Source organism: Accipiter gentilis, chromosome 7, assembly GCF_929443795.1.
Source record: "Accipiter gentilis chromosome 7, bAccGen1.1, whole genome shotgun sequence".
NCBI classification, from domain to species: Eukaryota; Metazoa; Chordata; class Aves; order Accipitriformes; family Accipitridae; genus Astur; species Astur gentilis.
The window spans coordinates 33,539,392-33,559,685 of record NC_064886.1 but is presented as its reverse complement, the minus strand read 5'-3'; the positions used below and the strand labels follow the sequence as shown (position 1 = coordinate 33,559,685).

Below are 20,294 nucleotides of genomic sequence, written 5' to 3'. Positions count from 1 at the left end.
CCCACTAGGCAGGTTGCACCCCACCCTTTGAGAAACACTGATGTACAGCAAAAATGTGTAAATAAGTCCACAGGAATTCTTACTCTTACAATTATAGTTCTTGTGGAGTATTTTCAGAATGGGATAAAGCCAAATTTATGGGAGAGACATCTTCTGTGTCTCTCTCACATGTCAATGCGTACTCAAAGCAAGCAATTGTGATGCTAACATGTATAGAGATTAACAATGTGAAGAGTTGCTGTCATCTTATGCAGCATACTTATCCAATATGAGGGAGCTGAAAACTGCTAAAGTAATATATTGTGGAGATTGATCTGATGGGCTAAAGAAGTTGTTTTTCTGTCTGTAAGTAAGTCAGGTCTAGGACTGAATTTTCATCTTGCTGGATACATGAAATGAGCACAACGTTTTCAAAGGTAGCAAACTACGCAGAGCAAAATTATGCTTAATGCTATTAATTTTCTAGAAAATATTTAGAGAAGTGAATACATTAAAAATTATAATTTATTGGCTTATCACAAAACTGACTTTCTGTATTTGCTTCCAATCTATCAGTTATTAGTTAATAGAACCACACATGACATTAACCACCCACTTCTTAATGGTGCTCACATTAGTTCTGTACAGACAAAAGCAGCATCAGACAGAGTTACTGGATGAAAAAAATCTTACATACCACAACAACCATCAACTCAGGCGCCAAGCAGATAACCCAGCAGCATCTCCATATCACATTAGTAATTGTTCATAAGTATTGGCTTTTTTGTGGTCACAGTGATCACACTCTTCACACTTCTTGGTGCTCCCCAAAATCAGAGCGCAGTGAAGAGCTGCTGGCCATCTTGCCTGGGACTTGTCCGGAAGAGGAAGATTACAGCTGGCTTGCCCGAGGGTAGCCAGCACTGATGGAGGAAACTGGCTGAGCTCCAGATTTTCCAAGCCTGAAGCTCACTGGAGAGAGTTCCAGCTGGCTTTGCAAACTGTCCAGCTGCGGAAGGGCAAGCCTGTTTAGGAATATAGATCCTTTCATACCAGCCAGTTTACAGTAGTCTTGTTTCTTTTAAAATGGGGAGAATCTGTTAGCTGTTCCTTTCTTTTGACTTTTCTGTTTTACAAAGGGGTCAGATGTGGTCGTGCTTCTTCCAGTTATATTGAGGTATCTTGCAACATGGGAATTCTGTGTATGCTGTTCAGCATGCAATGCAGCTTGTGCAAAGGAGACTTCAGCATTAAAACGTATAGTGTTAGTGGAGATGGAGGAGACTACCTGTTCTGTAAAGTATTGCAGTCACGTTCCAAAACTATGAAAAAGCTGCGTGCTAAAGAGCTAGATAGTGCTGTTAGTACTGGTAACTACTTTTAGCTAGGGAAAAGGGGAATAATCTTAGGCTAATATTTTATTGATGAGACACTAATGAGATAAGCCAGCAATCAATTTTTTTAATTGTTCTAAGTGCAATGTTCAAAGTTTGTCTAAATGTCATTCTTGGGGTGCAGGAGCTCTATATAGCTTTATATATGCAGACATTACCTGTCTTGTTTTGGGTGTAACAGCAGATAAAATTTCTATGAATAAGAGAGACATTCTTTATTAAATGTGTTGAAGTTGTAAGCAGATTGATGAGTAATGGAGATCGATCAGCACTTTATATATTGTGTTGACACTGCATTGTAAGGAGAAAGTATTCCTGGAGGTTGAAGCCAATTATTAAATTTAAATGATATAGAAACAGTAAGAAATCTGAAGTGATCCATCTTAATTAAAAGAAATTAATTATATGTAAAGCAATATAAAGATTTGTGCAGGTTTAGGATTAGGAAAGATGCATAGAAATATATCTGGACCATTGTTGCAGCAGTAAATTGTGCACAGCGTCCAGAGGGGAGATTTCTCCATCTTCTAAGTTACATTAGGATAGTATTTGCTGAAACATTTACTAACACTTTTCCAGGAACTGTCGTAGTGGTTGGAGGCTCCCACAAGATCCGACAGAGTAATGGAAATTGGAAACAAGATACAACAGCATTATGTTATATGGGGATGTTCTTCTTTGCTTTTTTTAATTCCCTGCTGAAGCTTTTTCTGGCATCAGTTTTCTGTTGCTGAATGATGGTAATTTGTACACATTTTAGTGACTCACAGGAAATCATTTTCTTTTTGTCCTGTGTGCAAGGCAACTTAGAAATGGAAAAGACAGCTATTTGGATAAAAAGAGTAGTTTCTATTAATGAACTAATAAAGATCTAGTCACTGACTTGGAATTTGGTGTGCCATAAAATTTTAATAAAAATAGCTGTTGAGCAGTAGACGTCTGGGATCTATTAACAGGAACAAAGCCTATACTTGACAAATTGTATGCCTATTTGAAATACAGCCTAGTAGTTTTCTGAGTTATCATGGACTTTACTTTCCGAATTTTGTGGGCTGTACCTTAATATAAGGAGGGTATTGTCAATGAATGCTGTTTGGAAACCAGTAACAGAAGATGGCAATTAAAGGACAGACTTGAAAGCAAAGACTAAAAGAAACCGGCTAAACAGTAACTTGGTCAAACACTGGATAAAGGGGAGCATAAAAAATATTTACAAATATTTTAAGGGTTTAAACATCAAAGTATATCAAGGAATTATTTAGAGTGGTCTAAGAGAGTATAAATATGAATATCAGGATATAATTAAGCAAAGTAGGACTTAGGCAGGATATAAGGCAAGATATCCTTACAGTAAGACAGATTGTTAGATGGTAGATCAGGCTCCCAAAGGCAGTGATGAAATCATTGAAAACGTTCAAAATTAGACCAGATTAAATATTGTAGGAAGAATTGTATAATAAATTGAGGAGCAGGTGGGACAAGTGATCTGGTGGCTTTTGGTTTTATTTTTCTTCACTGTTTCTTTGAAAACATATACTCAATGGAACAATATTGTTGTCATATTAGCATTAAAAATTACATGCTGAGTTTTAAAAAAGTCCCTTTGTTTTATTTGGGAGGAAAAAGAATTGCTTATGCAAATTTCAAGGCACTGTTGAAAAATTGTAACTGTTACTATTACAGCATGGTAAACAATGGTAAATATGAGTTGTAGGCCCATAAGAGCATGAACATTGTAAGTTAATGCTGCCAGATTACATGATAGCTGAGGTTTGATATGACATTTATCTTCAGGAGTGAGTAGACTGATAAATCACAAGTGGCATAGCCACAAGTGAGTTAGCAAGTGTTTACTCATGAGTGAAGATAAATGTCATATCAGACCATAGCCATTTTGAATTTTGTACATGTACAAGTGGCTTGTTTCTTCCTTCCACAATACTTTTTTTTTTTTTAAAACTTAATTGAGAGAAAAAATGCTTGGTAAAGGATATATTTTCCAAATTTATTTTTATTTTCCATTCTTTGCAGAAGCTTCTATTTCCTATGCTTTTGTTTTTATTGCTTTATTTCATATGCTTAAGCTTTTGGATCAGATGCTTTTGTTGCAAAGTGTGATTTATGTAGAGTCAGACTGATTTTGCAGCCCTTGTCAAGTAAGGGGAAGCATATTGTTGGGACCCCATGCATCTGCATTGGTAAAGGAGCATGTAGATTGTTAGATTTGCAAAATCTTTGTCCTGAAAAACTTCAGCAGTGAGTTCTAATCTAATTGTCCTCAAGGACTTTTCCTTTCAATGGTTTGTAGGTAGTAGCTTTCATTTTTATTCAGTATCTCCTGTTCAGGTAAGACAAAGAGAATGGAAGTTAGCAGTCTTTCTACTTTTATACATTTTATGTGCTTTGGCTGAATTCTTTCTCAGTCTGTATTTGTTGGTCATTTGTGTTGTTAATTATTGGTCTGTGTTGACATCTGTAATTTGTTCTTTGTCCTGCAATAACATATACGGTAGAAGATTCATACCTTTTGGCTTGAGATTAGGACCAGAGATAACTATTACTTTTTTCTCATATAGTCATTGAATCTAAGCTTTTTGAAGAAGGGCCTCAAGAAAAATGAGTATTTCAGCTGTCACCACTTTGTTATTCTGGTTATCAGTGGTGTGACTGTTAAGTACCCTTTTTTCATCTTTGTAAGTCTGCTTGTTTTCTGTAAGCATCTTCGTATAAACATCCCTTTTTACAGATGTGAAAATAAAGTGAATTTTAGAAATGGACAGAGTAGTATGAAGCATTTGGAAAGTGAGAGAAGGAACTTGTCCGGAGGAATAGACAAATGGTGAACCTAAGTGAGCATAACTAGTGGAGTGGACAGATGACGGTTAAGGGGAGAAGTGGAAAGATGAAATAAAAAAAGAGGGAGAATACTTTCTATTGTGAGAAATGTGCATCTTATTTTGCAGAAAAATGTTATTTTATAGAAAAAAAATTTGGGTAACTTCTGATGTATTGTACTTGGAGAAGCAATACCATGACTTTCCTGCTTCAGTGTGTTACTTTAAGAGCTTCGAAGTGCAGCAGCCTAGGAGATGATTCTTCAACTCTGATAAATTGAAGAGGAATAAGCTGGTATATGACAGTACCTGCTGTGTTGGCACTGTCTTGATCATAATTTTATTTGGTAGTTTTGCTATTTTCCAAACTCCTTATCAAATCCAGGCAATGGCTAAATCACATGAAATCTTTTCTATTTTCTGTGCCTTTGTTGTTACTGTTTTGCTGTTGTGCTTGCTGTCTTCAGCGGTGGAAATAATGAAAATGGCTTCCCTTCTTTTTAGTGGAGATAGAATTATGAACAGTTTCTGTAAACGTTGAAGACTTGTCTTGTTACCTTTTCTGACAGCACTTTTATAAGATGATTCATGCTATGAATATGGATGTAGTGGTAAAAGGTTGGAAAGGATTTCTGGAGGTGTCTAGTCCAACCACCTACTTATAGGTTAGTATGGTGTCCCGGGCCTTGACCAGTCATGTTTTGAGTATCTTGAAGATGAGATGACACAGCCTCTCAGGGCAACCTGTTCCAGTGCTTGCCCACCCTCACGGTAAATTTTTTTTTCCCTTATATTAAATTGAAATTTCCCATATTCTAACTTGTGCCCATTGTGTCACATCCTTCTGCTCTGCACCTCTGAGAGAGTCTGGCTCTATCTTCTCTACATCTTCCCAGTAGGTGGTTGCAGACAGCAATAAGATCTCCCCTTTTCTGAAGGATGAAGTAATGTCTCTGATAACCTCAGTATACCAAAACATCCACTTTTGTATCTTCTACATCAGTCTGGGTTAGTAAAGTGGTGCTTATGAACTGACCATTTGGGATTCAGCATCTACTCAGCATATGAATAGGTAACATTAGATGGGGTACACTCATTGTGTGTATTTTTAGGCTGTAAGAAATATGAAATAATTATGTTAAGTTAACCATCTTCCAGACTATCTTGCTAGTACCTTGTTCATTGTCTAAACTTTTCAGGCCACGTTAAGGACATAATAATAATGTTTATGCTGTTGGGAAAATAGGCAAGAAGATTAGAACAGTTTGAAGTATTTTAGTTGATGAAGAGTGGTTTAGATTGTTTAAAAATTTTAATGCAGTGTCAATTACCTCTGATTCATCAGTTTTTACTATGTCCCTTGTTTGTCTGCAAATAAGGTTACGCATTCTGTTTCAGAAACAAATTCCTAATGTTCATTCCTTAATCACTTTTGGATCTGAAGATGACATCTGTGTTGAAGTGCATCTTAAAACTGTATAGAAACTGGAATTCAAGTTAGTGTAAAATGTTGCTCTTTGTTAAGGTGCAGTTGTTCCTTTTAGAGAGTATGTACTGTTGCTCATTTGTTTCTGTATGGAATTTAAGATGATGATTTTGATCTGTGCCCCTTGGAAAAATTTATTTCTCATTCATTTTCTACACTTCCAGCACTTTTACGTGCATTGAAGTCCTAGTACAGTACTTGTTAAAAGGACATTTTTTGAATGTATTTTATAATAAAGAAAACATTGCAATGATTTTTGTCATCTCAAATGGTTAAATATTGTCCTATCTTTAATGGTGTTAGTGGCTCATTTTTTTGGGCATTCATGTGAAAATACTAATCAGGTGAAACAGCACTTGGTTCTGAACTGTAGAAGAAGTTGCTTGCTTCACAGAGAAAAAAATCTAATTGCAGACAATTACAGTAATACCAGATAGTCATTCTATCCACAGGTCACACACATCTCCTTTTTGGCCTGGCTTTTGGCCAGTTAAGGTATGGCTGCTTTTCTTCACTACTCTCTGAAAACTCATCCAATAAATTATTGTAAAAGTGGCAACAGTCTCCTCCTTTTTCATACCAATATAGTCTTTTTTTTTTTTTTTTTCCTGCAGGCTATTCTGTCTTACTTACTAAAATAAACTTGTACATGTTTCCTGTGCATCAAAATGCAGTCAAATTCAACTTTATCCCTCATTTTCATTTATCACCTCGATTTCTTTCCTGTTTTTAAGCATGGTAGCTACTTTATTCTCCTCCCTCTGAGTGTCACTGTTTACTCACTGCCTGTCTTGACCAAGTAAATTTACATCCATTTGCTCCGTTTCTGTGCTTAATACAAATCCTCCATTTTCCTTCAGTGTCCACAGTTGAAGCTGAATCCTTAATCTTTTTATCCCTTTTCTCTTTCTGCAAGGTAGCTGTTGCTATTACTTCTACATCCACAGGTTTATTACAACTTTCCAACTTTTAATATTTTAGGATGTACAGAATGCAATATTGTAATTTCAAAATGGCCTTATTTGGTTTTGTTGTTGTTTTTTTTTTTTTCTTTTTTTTCTTTCTTTTTTTCTCCAGACTACATTACAGGTCTTGTTCCCTCACTAGTCTTTTCTTATTTGTAGTTTTCACCTTTCTTCCTTCTGATTTGGGAGCCCTGGTTCCTGCTGATGGAACAATTTCCTATTTGTTCCAAGCCTCTTCATTCTCTACTTTTATGTCTCGTTTGAAAATACTGTTTCTCCTTTCTTTTTCTCCATAGCGTACTTTGAAGTCAGAGGTTTGGCTATTCATGATTCAGCTAAATAATAAGGTTTTAGATGCACTTTGTAAGAATAATGCTGACTGGTGCTGAATAAAGATGCAGTGGTTCCTGTTTGCTTCATATAGCGGTGTGTAGTGTGGCGTCTTGTCTTCTAGGAGGGAATACCTGTGGTTGTGAGACTGAGATTTGTAATTCAGAAACAGCAGACACATGCAATGGGAGTGACATAGTTGTGACTGTGAAGAGCACGACTTATGAAGTTGTCATGCCTGAGTTGTGGTTGTAATCTTATTCACAGCTATTTGCCTGTGTTTTGTTTTCAAAGTTTATTTATGGATTTTTTTTTTCCAGCTCTGCAGCATCCACACGTCTTTTTGAATCTTCTGTTCATTACATCTACAGCATCCACACGTCTTTTTGAATCTTCTGTTTATTACATCTGTGCCTACCTTGTCCCTGATTTTATGAACATACATTTTGCTGTTGCTTAGACGTGACCCTTGCAGGTTTTTTCTTTTCAGTTTGTTTATGGGTCAAATTCTAAGTTTCTAACCCAGTTTCAGTTTTGGGTAGGGACTTCAGAACTTGGCTTAGTAGTGAGTGAAACCTTGAGAATATCCAGTTAACACTTAAAAAATGACTAGTATATGATCAGCACAAACCATTTTTTTTTTTCTTTCTTGTGTATATCTGACTTTGGAACCCATAATATTTTAGAATTTACTTTTAGTATATATTTTCTTTAAAAAGCATTGATATATAGTGAATGGCCTAACGGTTGTAGGTGGATACCACTAAAATTATTGCAGCATTTTCTTCTACAAAAATGCTTTTCTTCCTATTAAAATTTCTGAAGACAAAAGTCTAAACTCTAATGTTTGTCTTACTCCTTTGAAATATATTTTTGATGAAGGTTGTGACATATGACATTTGTGTCGAATATTATTTGGGTTTTTTAAAGCATAATGGCAAAATAGGTATATACACACACACACAACCACATGCATTACATGACTATGACTTTTGTCACTAGCTGGTTGTGCTTTTAGAGATCCACATGCTTATATTAGTAATTACAGGTATTAGTATATTTACGTTGTGTGTGTTTGTGTATAAAGAGTATAATATAAGTATACTTTTTTTTAATAATAGCAGATTATCCAGTCAACATCTGCTCAAACTGTGAAACGAAACCCTGCTTGCCAGACTACCCAGATTAGGATGCCAGTGGTAATAACTCAGACCATTAGACCACAAGGTATGGGTTTAAATGTTTTAGTGAGATTGTTACCTTTGTATGAATTTCATTGTAATTACAAACTAGTAGCATGGGAAAAACTTACAGTGTTGACATTGGCAGGCTTGACATTCATTTTTTCCTTCATACTGGCTGAGGAATGCATGTTTTCACTATGCAGTTTCAAGGTATTTCAGACCAACACAGTGAAATGTTTTGAAAGAACCTTAGGAATAACTCTCACATGCTTAGCTTTTACTCAGCAGTTTTTTCATGGAAAAGTTCTGAAAGAAGTCAGGAACTTGACTCTTATTGTCCTAAGCTCTAACTCTGGGCCAAGAAAGAAATTCTTCATTTTTTTTCCTGAAGCCTAGAGGATGCCTCAGTTTAATCATCCTACTTTTAACTCTTACTCCTGAAGCGGAACATCATAGTCACTGTCTCTGCAGCTACAGAGATGAAGGTAGGAGTCCTAGAGAAATTTCTCAACCCATGGGACTTTTTTTCTTTTTTTTTTTTTTTTTTTTTCTTTTTGGTCTCCATGCCAGTATGTTTACTCTTTGGTGAGGTCAGAGAATGATTGCAGCAACCTGACATGCCATGATAAGCCAGGGGAGCAAGAGGTGTGGTTTGTACACAACTTCCTCATCTGTCTGTGCACAGGTGGATGTAATGTCTGGCTGATACATCCCACTTTTTTAAGAGGGTTCTTGAAGCCTTCTTAGTTTCTAATAAATATCCCTTTGTTTCTTTCCACCACTAGACCTCGGCTTTTATTTTTCCTGTTTATATGTGAGAGTATCTTTCTGGATGTGGGCATTTAGACGACTGAGGGTTTGTAATGGAATACAGAGCTTGTCATCTTTAGGTATTGAATCAGAAATCAAACTAGGTTAAATGCACATAAAAGATACTGCTGCCTGTTTGACTTCATTGTTTGGTCTTTTCTGTTCTCTTTGGGAAAAGAAAGCATCAAAACCCCCAATTATCACAGTTAATAGCAGCTGATGTTCTACTCGCTCTGTTCTCTTCAGAGAATCCATAGCTTGAATAGACAGGGAGACCAAGCTCTCACTGTAATCCTGTAGGCTGTTTTTCCAAGTTAGGAAGAAATGCATTTACTTGTCATAAAAAGCACATATTTGATAGCACTGATACTCATGTCCTGACTTTATTAACAGGGAAGTTATTTGGCATCTTATGGCATGAACTTTCACTTCTGACTAATGTATCTGAGAGGGAAGACTGATTTCATTTCTTTGATTGTTCAGTCTCTAAGTTGTGAATGTCAACAGTGTGGCAAGAATTTGCATGATGCTAGCATCTGCCTTTTAAACAGTAGATTCAGAATATGAATTTATTCACAGAATATGAATTTATTCATGATAGCCATTGATCAGCCAATGAAATGCAACTTAACTGGCAATTTGGCTTAAGGAAGACAGCAGTTCAGAAAGGTAAATTCATAAAAAGCCCTGCTTTCAGGTGAGCTTACTCCTATTTACAAGCTTAAGCCCACCACTATATTGTTTTAATTACACAGACAAAGCAAACAATAGGAATTCAGGAAACGTCCCATTGTACAACTGTTCATCCTGTAGCCCATGTCTAGGGAGAAGTCCACCTGTGTGCTTGCAGCTCTAAGAAATGCTGCTAAGGCATACTGTTGGATAACAGTTCATTTTGATTTTGATATATTGTTAAAACTTTTTACTGTAAACACCAGTATAATGCTATTTTATATTGGCCTAGGTATTCCTGTAGAAGGAGGTAAGATACTGGAATAGGACATGGTCTATATAGAAAATTACAGTAGTAAAATTTTGTGGAGTGTGACTTTTTGAGGATAGTTACACCAGAACTAACCTGACTTCCACAGAATGGTGCATTTTCCTTCTCAGACAGGAGTGAATCTCCTACTGTAATGTATCTTTACATTAATATTAATGCATCTATGTGAACAGACAGTCATGCTTTTTAAAACAGTAGTATAGATAAAGTTGGCAGGCTTTGAGGACTTTTATATCAACAAAATTGCTTCCACACCAGTGGAAGTAACACTACAGTTATTGCATGAAAAATTCACACTCCTTTATCAAAGCACTTATCAGTATAGTAATTAGGTGAATTGCATCTTATGGGTGGGGGTATTGAGCCAAAGAAAAAAATAATTAGCCAGAGTATTCATTGCAGCTATTTAACCTGTGCAGGAATACAACTAGGAATTTATAAGGTCCTAAATTTGGGCTTATTTCTCCAGATCATGCCACTTAAAATTTGAAATGAGGACCCACTGGTGAAAGACTCTGTATGTCATTACCAATCCCATGGAATATCTAGGCCCACAGGTGATTTTAATTTTGAAAATATGCCCTGCTTCATAATATAAATTGACATTTTAGCCAAATTTTGTGTCTCACTGGTTAATCATGTAAAGTTGTGATTTAAACCAGAAAATTTGTATGTCATCCCAGAACTTATATTTACTTTGCCAGATCCATTTGAGTAGAATTACAATATACAATAGGGTGAAAGAAAGTACGACTTAATTTTTCCATATCCAATGTAGACTTACAGTTTTCCTGACACCAAGAAGTTAACTACTCTGTTGCTGTACCTTTTTGGGTTGGATTTTTTTTTTGATCAAAAGTTATCACCTGTAGAAAACAAACCATTGATACTAGTTCTAAAGGAATACAATATTAATTCTGGAGGAGTGCCACTGTTACCTTAATTTTGCCATTGCAATAATTTTCAAGGTTAACACACTTCTAATCTCCTAGATGTTAATTGTAGAAAATGGAGATCTGCTAATTTTTATTACTATATTATTTCTTTCCTTCCAGTTCGCTTAGTAGAAAACCTTTCAATTAGTTCGTCTGAAATAAATAAATGAATTATCTGGTCCATGAACTAATGCTCTCTGTGACATTTCATGGACCTTGAATATTCTGATGACAAAATATTTTTGTTCCCCAGGCTTGGAGCCTGAAGTCCTAAATCTTGTTTTGTATTTGCTAATGTTGAGAGTCCACACAACAGTTTATGCAGATTGAAGAACTGAACGAACACTGTCAAATTAGTTTTGCTTTAAGATCATATGTTGAAGTTGATGAAGACTTCAAAATAAAAAAAGTAATGCTGGACTCATTCAATGCTGACACTTTTGTTTTAGCAAAGAAGTGTTCTTTAAAGGATTTGTTGGGTTAGTTGTGTTGCAGGTTTTTACGATTAATGAAAGAAAAATAATGTAACTCTACTAAGGTTCATACCATGCCATTTATATGCAATTGAGTCATAGATGTGCAGGAGTAACTTACGTGTGCTTCTCAAAGTCTCAAACACTATGTGTATGTAATAAAATTGAGTGATAGACAAGAAAAAGGTGAGAGCTTTTAAGTCAAGTAGACATATGAATTATTTTCACATGCCAAAACACAGATGGGATTAAAGAAAACACAAAACATAACCCAAGTAAACGTGTTTAAGCAGGAGGGCTCACTCCAAAAGTTTCATTTGTCAGTGCTTTTTCAGTTGCATACTGATACAGTGTTTTAAATAATAATAATAGAGGTCTGTTGATTACTAATCAGCAACATAAATTTATAGTTATTTTTGGTTAGATTTTTCCAAATGTCAGAGAGGAATTCATATCCATTTTTTAATTTACTGTCACAAGAAGCTGCATGTCTATCACACTTCGGATTATTTAGAAAGCCCAGTATTACTTCTACATGTAGACCTGTAAGGTCTAGACACAGATATGAAATACTTTGAAATCATTGTTTTCAAAATGAAGTAAAAGGCAACCTTTATAAGGGGGGGTTATATAAAATTTTACAATAGTGTTTCTTCTTTTACATACAATATAAAAAATTTAAAAATACTTAAAATAACATTTTCAACTCTGAAAATACATGTTTTTCACTGCAACAAAGAACAATGACTATATACAAAAATGTAAAAGGCATAGTTAATACCCTGAGTGACTGTGATTTAAAGCATCTGTATTAAGAACATTTCAAATTCTGCTTCTTTATTCTGTGCAGATTGTCTAGAAAAGTGGTTTACTGGCAATTGCAAACACACTTACAGCTGTTATGTGTATTATGGCCAATGGTTTTCAGTTTCGGAATCTTCAGTATTCTGTAAATATTGAACAAACTGTAATGTTAATACAAATTTTGTATTTTAAATTGTTCTTCTTCAGCAGTGTAATCTTTAAAAATAATAACTTCCTTTGTTTGCAATTTACAGACAGTTAAATTTAGTTCCTGGACAGAAGGTTCTTTGATGTAAATTGTCTAAGACAGCTCGTAATAACATTGCTTGGTGTTTTTCAGGCACAGTAGGGAAGGCACCAACAATACAAGCCAGCAAAAGTCCTGGGGGCTTTGGTGTTCAGGTCTCTGCAAATCAGAAAAACAAGCTGAATGACCCTGGAGGTGGTTCTTTCAGGTAAAAAAAATAAAATAAAAAAAATAAAAATGCAGCGGGGTGGTTGGGGGGATCTTAAATATAAAACAGGATTTAGAATTGGCTTAACACCAGAGGGCAGTGTTTTACAATATTTCTTGCCTTTTCTTACTGTGATTGGATGACAATTTTCTTACTTAGTTCTATTTTTAAAAGAGGGAGGGGGTCATGACATGTCTTGAGGATTTTTGTCTAAATGCGCTTTTTAATGTTGACTAAAGACTTAAATTCTGTGGATTATAGTAAAACTTCTGGTAAATGGAATTAAGTGTATGAAGTTTTTTAAAAAATACATGGTTGGTTTTATGTATTGCATTCTAATGTTCATATGCAACATATCTTGCTGAGAAGATACTAATTGTGACAAGGCATCCTGTCGATAGGCTTCTTTCTGCAGCTATCTCCTCATCAGCATAGAGAAACTACTGTATGGTTTTGATAGTGGGTTTTGGGTTTTTTGGTGTGTGTGTGTAGGATTGTTGTTCTTGGTTTTAAAGAGAAAACACTGCTGTATCTATTCTTCATGTGCTTATTTAGGTGGCAGAAGTTGGGGCATTCTCTGGGTTCTTGTAGTGATCAGGTGCTGCAAAAGTTCAACACAGTAGCATTGATGCATTGAGCTGCTATACCAGTTCTTTTGTACTTCAAACTTTTATTTTATATATATTTTGGATATTTTTACTCTTTGTAGTGAAAAGCTAATTTTATGTTTACTGCATTTTGCTTTTGCTACCATCATTTTAATTTTTTTTCCACTGATGAAAGTACCTTTTATTTGTACTTAAACCTTTTCTTTCTTTGTTAAATGACAAAATATTCCTAGATTTCATTTTTGTCTTCTGGAATCCTTATGTTGCTCTGACATCATCAAAACAGTAATTAATTTTAAGGCTTATGCTTTTTCAGGTGAAGTAAAAGGGAATTTGTAGCTCTTTGAAATATCTCTGCTTTGAGGCATGTCAGTATTGCAACTAATAGTGGTAGTACTTAGTATTAATCTAGAAGCAAAATAATTCAATTTTTTATTTTCCAATGCTTTTGCCTCCCACTGAGTATTTAAATGATTTAAAATGTCTGTTGGGTTCAATTGTACTGTCTTAATAAGTATTTTTTATGTTTGTAAGCAACATGAGCATTTATTCTTCGTTAGTATAGCTTTCAATTTTACATACACCAAAAGGGACAGCATTTTTTTAACTGGATGTTGTAAACTGTGCCAGGATTGATTCTTGCATTCACTTAGTTTATACATAGAATATATTAGGTTAGCTGGAATTGTTAATTTTCCCTTGGGGAGAAGCAAATGCTCAAGGCACTGATTGATAAATCAATAAATCTTTAGTGAGTTTGGTAAATAAGCTGTCAAGGGTGTATGTCATTTTTCCTCTAGAGAACAAATTTTAGTCAGAATGAATGTGTTTGTTTCCTTGCATTGTTTTCTCCTTCAAAATAGTAAGACACAAAGCTGCATTTAAATAAGTCCATAAAATTGCAAGGATTTATTAAACAGCAGCAAAGATCAAGCTTTTTCTTGATATCTTAACAAAGAATTCAGTTGTTTGCATATTTGCATTTCAACCCCTAACCTCTCCTGAGGACAAATAGATGTCTGACTATTAAGCCTAAAGGCATAGAGCTGGAAATCTGTATTAATCCTCTGAATGCTGACTAGTTTTCCTCAACATTCCCAGCGTGTGTGAAGAATGTGTTTTTAGCCAGAAGGCAAACTGGCATCTAAAGCAAAGCAAGAATTTTGAAAAATAGTTGTGTTGTGTATAAATTTATTTTGCCCTTAGTGTTTTATTATTGCGTATTTGTTTCATTATTTTATATTCTGCTTTCTTTAAAATAACTTACTTGAGCTTTTCACTCTTGTGAGCAAAGTGTTGGTCACTAGAAATGGAAATGTGAACTACTTTTTTTTTTCAGTTTCTTCTATTCTGGACTGTGGGAAATACAGGAAGGAATTACATGATAGATGTAGCAATTAGGAATTTTGCAAATTACAGCTTAGCCTTTAATGTCAGCATTTATTAATGAACTGTAAGACTGCTTACATGAGTTCACTGCATATTATAGTAGCTGTTCTATGACGTAGAGTTTTCAACCCAAGACTTCTGCAATGTGAAGTTGTTGTATTCATGAAATTTTGTGTTAGCCTTTTTAGTATTAAAATTTATTGTTGCTATATTTTTCAGAGAGAACTACAGACAACTCCATTGTCCTGGTTTCGGCTGGGATAGAGTTAATTTTCTTCCCAGTAGCTGGTATAGTGTGTTTTGGATTTAGTGTGAGAATAATGTTGGTAACACGCTGATGTTTTAGTTGTTGCTAAGTAGTGCTTATCCTAAGTTAAGGATTTTTCGGTTTCCCACGCTCTGCCAGCAAGCAGGTGTACAAGAAGCTGGGAGGGACCACAGCCAGGACAGCTGACCCAAACTAGCCAGAGGGATATTCCATACCATAGAACGTCATGCTCAGTATATAAACTGGGGGAGCTGCCAGGAGGGGCGGATCGCTGCTTGGGCGTCAGGCAGCGGGTGGTGAGAAATTGCATTGTGCATCACTTGGGTCTAACTTATCTCTTTTTGTTATATTCCTTTTGAGTACAATTATTGTTATTCTGTTTTGTTATATTTCATTTTAGTTATTAAACTGTTCTAATCTCGACCCACAAGTTTTACTTTTTTTTTCTGATTCTCCTCCCCATCCCACTGGGAGGGAGGAGGAGTGAGCGAGTGGCTATGTGGTGGTGCTTAGCTGCTGGCTGGGGTTAAACCACAGCATCCATTTAGTTGACTTCCAACTATGTTAACACCTAAGGATGGAAACTTGAATTCCGTTTTTTGTAATTTTTTGTTTGTTTTACAGCAGAGATCTAGATTTATATTTGTACCATGATAGTCCAGGCAGAGGTTTCTGTAGTTGGGAGAGGTGAAGCAGAAGGCCCACTGAAGTCTGCTAGGGGCCTGCGTATTTGGCTACAGCTGCTGTGTACATCATCATCTAGTTTGGAGTCTCAGAGCTCCCGCTAACATAATCTACCAGTGATGACAGTGAAAGTAGCAGACTCTCAAAGTCATTATTCCCCATAGTTCAGATTGTGGCCAATATAAAGAACTAGTGGAAACATTTGTTTCCCCTGATACTGAGTCAGCATAATTTCAGTTGGAAGGGACCCTGAGAGGTCAACTGGTCCAACTTCTGACTCAGAGCAGGTTTGGTTAGATCGGGGACTCTTCTAGTTCTACATATCTCCAAGGATGGAGATAGGCCTTTGTACTCTTGTATTATCCTGCTGCTTCCTAACTGTACTGAGTAAGGCCCAGTGGCATTGCATGTAAAATGAGGCAAGAAGTAGACAAGAACTGTTCCTTAATGTGTGTGCTGATGATGCGTTTGCCATATAGTGTACCAGCTAGCCAGATTCCCCTTCCTTTTCACAGGAACCTTTCTTTTTCTGAAACAGTATTTTGAAGTTACATGTAATCTCTTGGAGCCTGTCAGCATCAGGGTTTACACAGCCAATGTGATGGGGCTTTTTTCAGAATCAGTTCTATGAAATGACTGTGATCACTTGAAGCTTATATTAGTATTCATATTTTATGCTGCTGACTGGCAACATTTTAAAGTAGAGTCTACCGGGGAATAAAAAATTGGTTTTCAGACCTCTTTTGCCTAGCCAGAAGAATCTGTTGCCTGTTACTTTATTTTTATTTTTAAAAATAGAAGTCTAATAACATAGTTCTGGCAAAATGCCTCAAAATGCATGGTGTTACATCTAATAATGTGCAAAGCAGCCTGTCCTTTGAGGAGAGATAGAAAGCTAATGTAAGTGTTAAATGGATAACTTCAAAGTTTTCATCTTAAACTGGTATATGACATAAAACCTTAAGCTTTAAGATTCTTTGTTTTTCCAAATAAATATTTCAAGCTATAAGATGATTGTGTATTTTTCCATATATTTCAAAATAAAGAAAAATGCTGACCACAAATGTGGTATGTTCTGTCATCCCTTTTGCTTATCATTGAGAAGACCGAACATAGACTGTGACTGAATTGTGTGACAAAGCAGTATTAGGGAGAAATTTCAAATTAAAGCTTGAAAGTCAGAATGAGCATTATAATAAATTTGTGTAAAGAGAATTTATGCCATTAAAAAATGTGATGTAGTAGTGACTGTTACTGTAATTTCAAGTCATTGTTTATATCCAATGTATTGTTGTTGATCTCTGATCTTTTATGATCCATGGAATTTGTAGGCTTGCTCAGAGTCTTGCATACATGTAGGGACTTTGCCCTAACAACTTGAGATCTCACTTCTGAGAGAGAGGGAATCAATAGTATAATGTTGTCTCAGTTGCTTTATGTATTCTTATAGCTTATTTGGAAGCAGTTCAGTATTTCATATTTGAACATCATTGGCTCATATGTTACAAAGTGCTTGAGAAAGAACAGTATGCAATCGTGCAGTTAAGATTTGTTCATGAAGAAAATGCTACCGCATTTTTATAACGGCTTGTCTTAGTTTAAACAAAATCTTTGAAACATGTTATGGACAACTGTGCAAATACTTTGGTTTTTCTTTCTTATTTTCAGATAAGTTTGTTCTTTTTGGTGTGGTTTTTTTTTTTTGTAATTGCATGAGTGTTTTTAACGAAGAGGAGAGGGAGAGGTGTTACAAGAGGTTGAATATAAGAGGAAGGATTGAACTCTTAGACTACTTTAAGATGTGGCTTGCATTTGGAAAGGGTTTGAGAACCCATGCTATCTCCTTAAAAGTAGCATGCCTGTTGGAATGTTAGATTTATCCCACAAGACTCAGACTTTAATTCAGTAAAAACCAGAAATAATTACTAAAACAGTATAATTAGTATGAGCACAGTAATATATGCCAAGAAACATGAAATTGTTAAATACTGTGCTGGGGTGAAAAGGGAAGGATAGACAGTAATCATCAATCTAGACGACCACTGGATGGCATCTTTGTTCCATGGAATGACTTCTGAAAATTCACTCATCTGCACTTAAAAGTTGACTTTCATAGGAAATTGTCTGGCAAGAATGCTAGCCCTCTCTCCCTCCCTCCCTCCCTCTCTCTCAATGCATGTGTGTGTTTCAGTATGCAGACCCAAGCTCTTTATTGTGATAAAGTTCATCAAAGTCAACAAGTATATATTGGGAGAGTTTTTTCCATTAGACTGAAAAAATTGTAGTGCCAACTATGATTAAAACATTTCATATCTATCTTCCATGTAAAAAAAAAAAAAAAAAAAAAAAATGTACTCACAGATAGTAGATTACCCATATAAGATGGAAGCAAGTGATTCTGTCCAGGAGTTACAGTGATTTTTAATCACTGTAACTTTCTGTAAGTTTTGGGGTTTTTTTACAGTGTCTTTAAAAGTGGTATCACATTGATTTTGATAATTTCATTGGAACCCTGCTTTGTCCCCAAATTAATTGTTTGTTTTTATTTCAGACAATATTTGTTTTTTTATAATGTGGTCACAGATCTGTATTCCAAATACAAATTGGAATAGCTAAAATGGTAAGCAGAAGTAAAAGAAAAGATAGATTGTACTTTCTTCAGCTATTAAGTAAAAGTAGAGATAAGTATAAACTTCTCTTAAAATTGTGTTCTTGAAGTCAAGAGACTTGATTTTTGTATGGATGATTGCTTGAAGGAGGTGAAAGTACCTCAGTACTGCCAACCTGATCTGGAAGTACGGTGTTGAGACTGTATTACTTACTGCTAGCCAGATTGTGCATAACTGTGCGATAAACGTTGTGTGCTAAAGCAAGTGAGATAATGGGGGCTGTATATAGAGAAAGCATGAGAATATCCTGCTCAGTTGATATTTTATTGAGATCCTTTGAGTCCTTGGGCTTGGGTCCCTTCAGCAGGCAGCGGTACCCAGGCACTGCCGGACCCCACAGGGCAGCAGTGCTGCCTTCACACCCACAGAGATGTGGGGGTCCACTGGGAATCAATATTGGATTTTAATTTTTTTTTTTAACTGCACAAGCTGGTTAATGCTTTGTAGTTTCATTGGTTTTAGCTTTATTTTGAAATTCTGGGCTTAAGTCTGTTTTCCAGTAGCTTTTACTTTCTTACATAGTTTTGAGTTTGTGTTATGGTAACAACCTTTATATGAATTTGGTTTTGCCATGGTTTAAAAGGCCTGCTGGATTTGGGCCTTCCAAGTCCTGGGTAGATTACCTTCGACGATGCTCATTCTATTTCACACGCTGAGGTTTTTAAATTCCTCAAAATCTTAGGTTTTCCCCTTTTTCAGTTTTAGTTGCCGTTTTCCATTTGTAGTTAGAATCTTTTGAACTCATAACTGGATGTTTAAGTCACTGTTAGTTGTTATGTGGCCGAGTACATTTATCAGCTGTGATATTTGGGAGCAGTTTCACAACTGGTTGGACAAGGCTGAAGAGTAGTTCAGTCGTCTATGCACTGAATGCATAGGAGCCCAGTTTCTTCATGGCAGCTCTTGTGAACCTCCTATGCGTATCATATACATACCATGTGAAATGTAGAAATGAAAATCCTTTAGACTCAACATGAAAGTCGTCAAGGCAGATCAATTTTGTGATGCTATCTTCAGGAATTTCATTCTAAGAGAAGAAATCAAGTGCTTAGCACTCATGGAAAATAATAAAAGCTTATTTGTGTAGCATTTTTCTGACAATCATTGTAAAATTTTCCATATTCTGCCTCAAGTGTTCAGCACATTTCTCCAGATTTATACAAACAAAAATCCCTTCTTGACTTCTTCCCGCAAAAGAAAACAAAACCACTATCTAACAAAACCACAGAAGTCTTCCACCAAAATTGGCTACTCTAGTGTAGATATCAAGGAGAGTATGGGAGGACAGGGAGGACTTAGATGATGGATTTCTGGATTTCTTCCCTTTTGTTCTCAAACCTTACTTGTAGCTTTTGGTTTTTACTGTAGGCGTTAAACTTGTTACAAGTGACAGAAAGTATTGTAGGGTGCATCGGACGGTCTTTATGTAATAATTTTTAAAAAATCTTTTAAATTAAGCTTTTCTTTGTTTGCTTTATGCAGTAGTAGGAGTCTGGACTTGGATGTATGTGGATCTTTTCCGTATATATATATATATATATTCTCAAAGGTTGTGTAATCACTCCTAGAATATGCTGAAACACAGTGTTTGTGTCAGTAATAGCTCCTGAACAGAATGTGCTAAAACCAGATGGTTGTTTCCACAGTTATGAGTCATACCTTATAGAGGTAGGAGGTAAAAGATGCTTGGGAGATACAGGTGTGGAAACTCAAATTTTTTAGTCAGTACTTCCTCCAGCTGTTAGGAAGGGGTATTGCAGGGCAAACAGTGGCCAAGGAAGTGCTGCTATCATCTTCTCAAATGCAGCTTATTTTACTAAAACTAATTGACATGTTCTACTGATTTTTGTATGTTGCCAGAGGAAATACCAGCACATACTCAAACCGCACTTGGAACCCAGACTTACCTATGAACTCATCATGGACAAAGAATCTTTCCTGACTATTGCCGAGAATGCTTTGGTGCCCATTTTGACAGGAACTTGTGAAACAGTGCAGGATTCCAAATTCATGTTTTTGCTTTT

The 20,294-nt window shown here is 35.8% G+C and overlaps 2 protein-coding genes across 2 annotated transcripts in view; one reads left to right on the top strand and one right to left on the bottom strand.

Annotated features, from left to right (window-relative positions):
- SS18L2 (SS18 like 2) overlaps window positions 1-20,294 on the bottom strand; it is a 191,577-nt gene that overhangs the window by 56,740 nt on the left and 114,543 nt on the right. The window lies entirely within an intron of this gene.
- LOC126041341 (transcription initiation factor TFIID subunit 4-like) overlaps window positions 1-20,294 on the top strand; it is a 149,817-nt gene that overhangs the window by 27,740 nt on the left and 101,783 nt on the right. Inside the window, exons 8-9 of the mRNA XM_049806869.1 lie at window positions 8,110-8,215; window positions 12,538-12,652. Coding sequence (XP_049662826.1) covers window positions 8,110-8,215; window positions 12,538-12,652 — 221 coding nt within the window. The remainder of the gene's footprint in view (window positions 1-8,109; window positions 8,216-12,537; window positions 12,653-20,294) is intronic.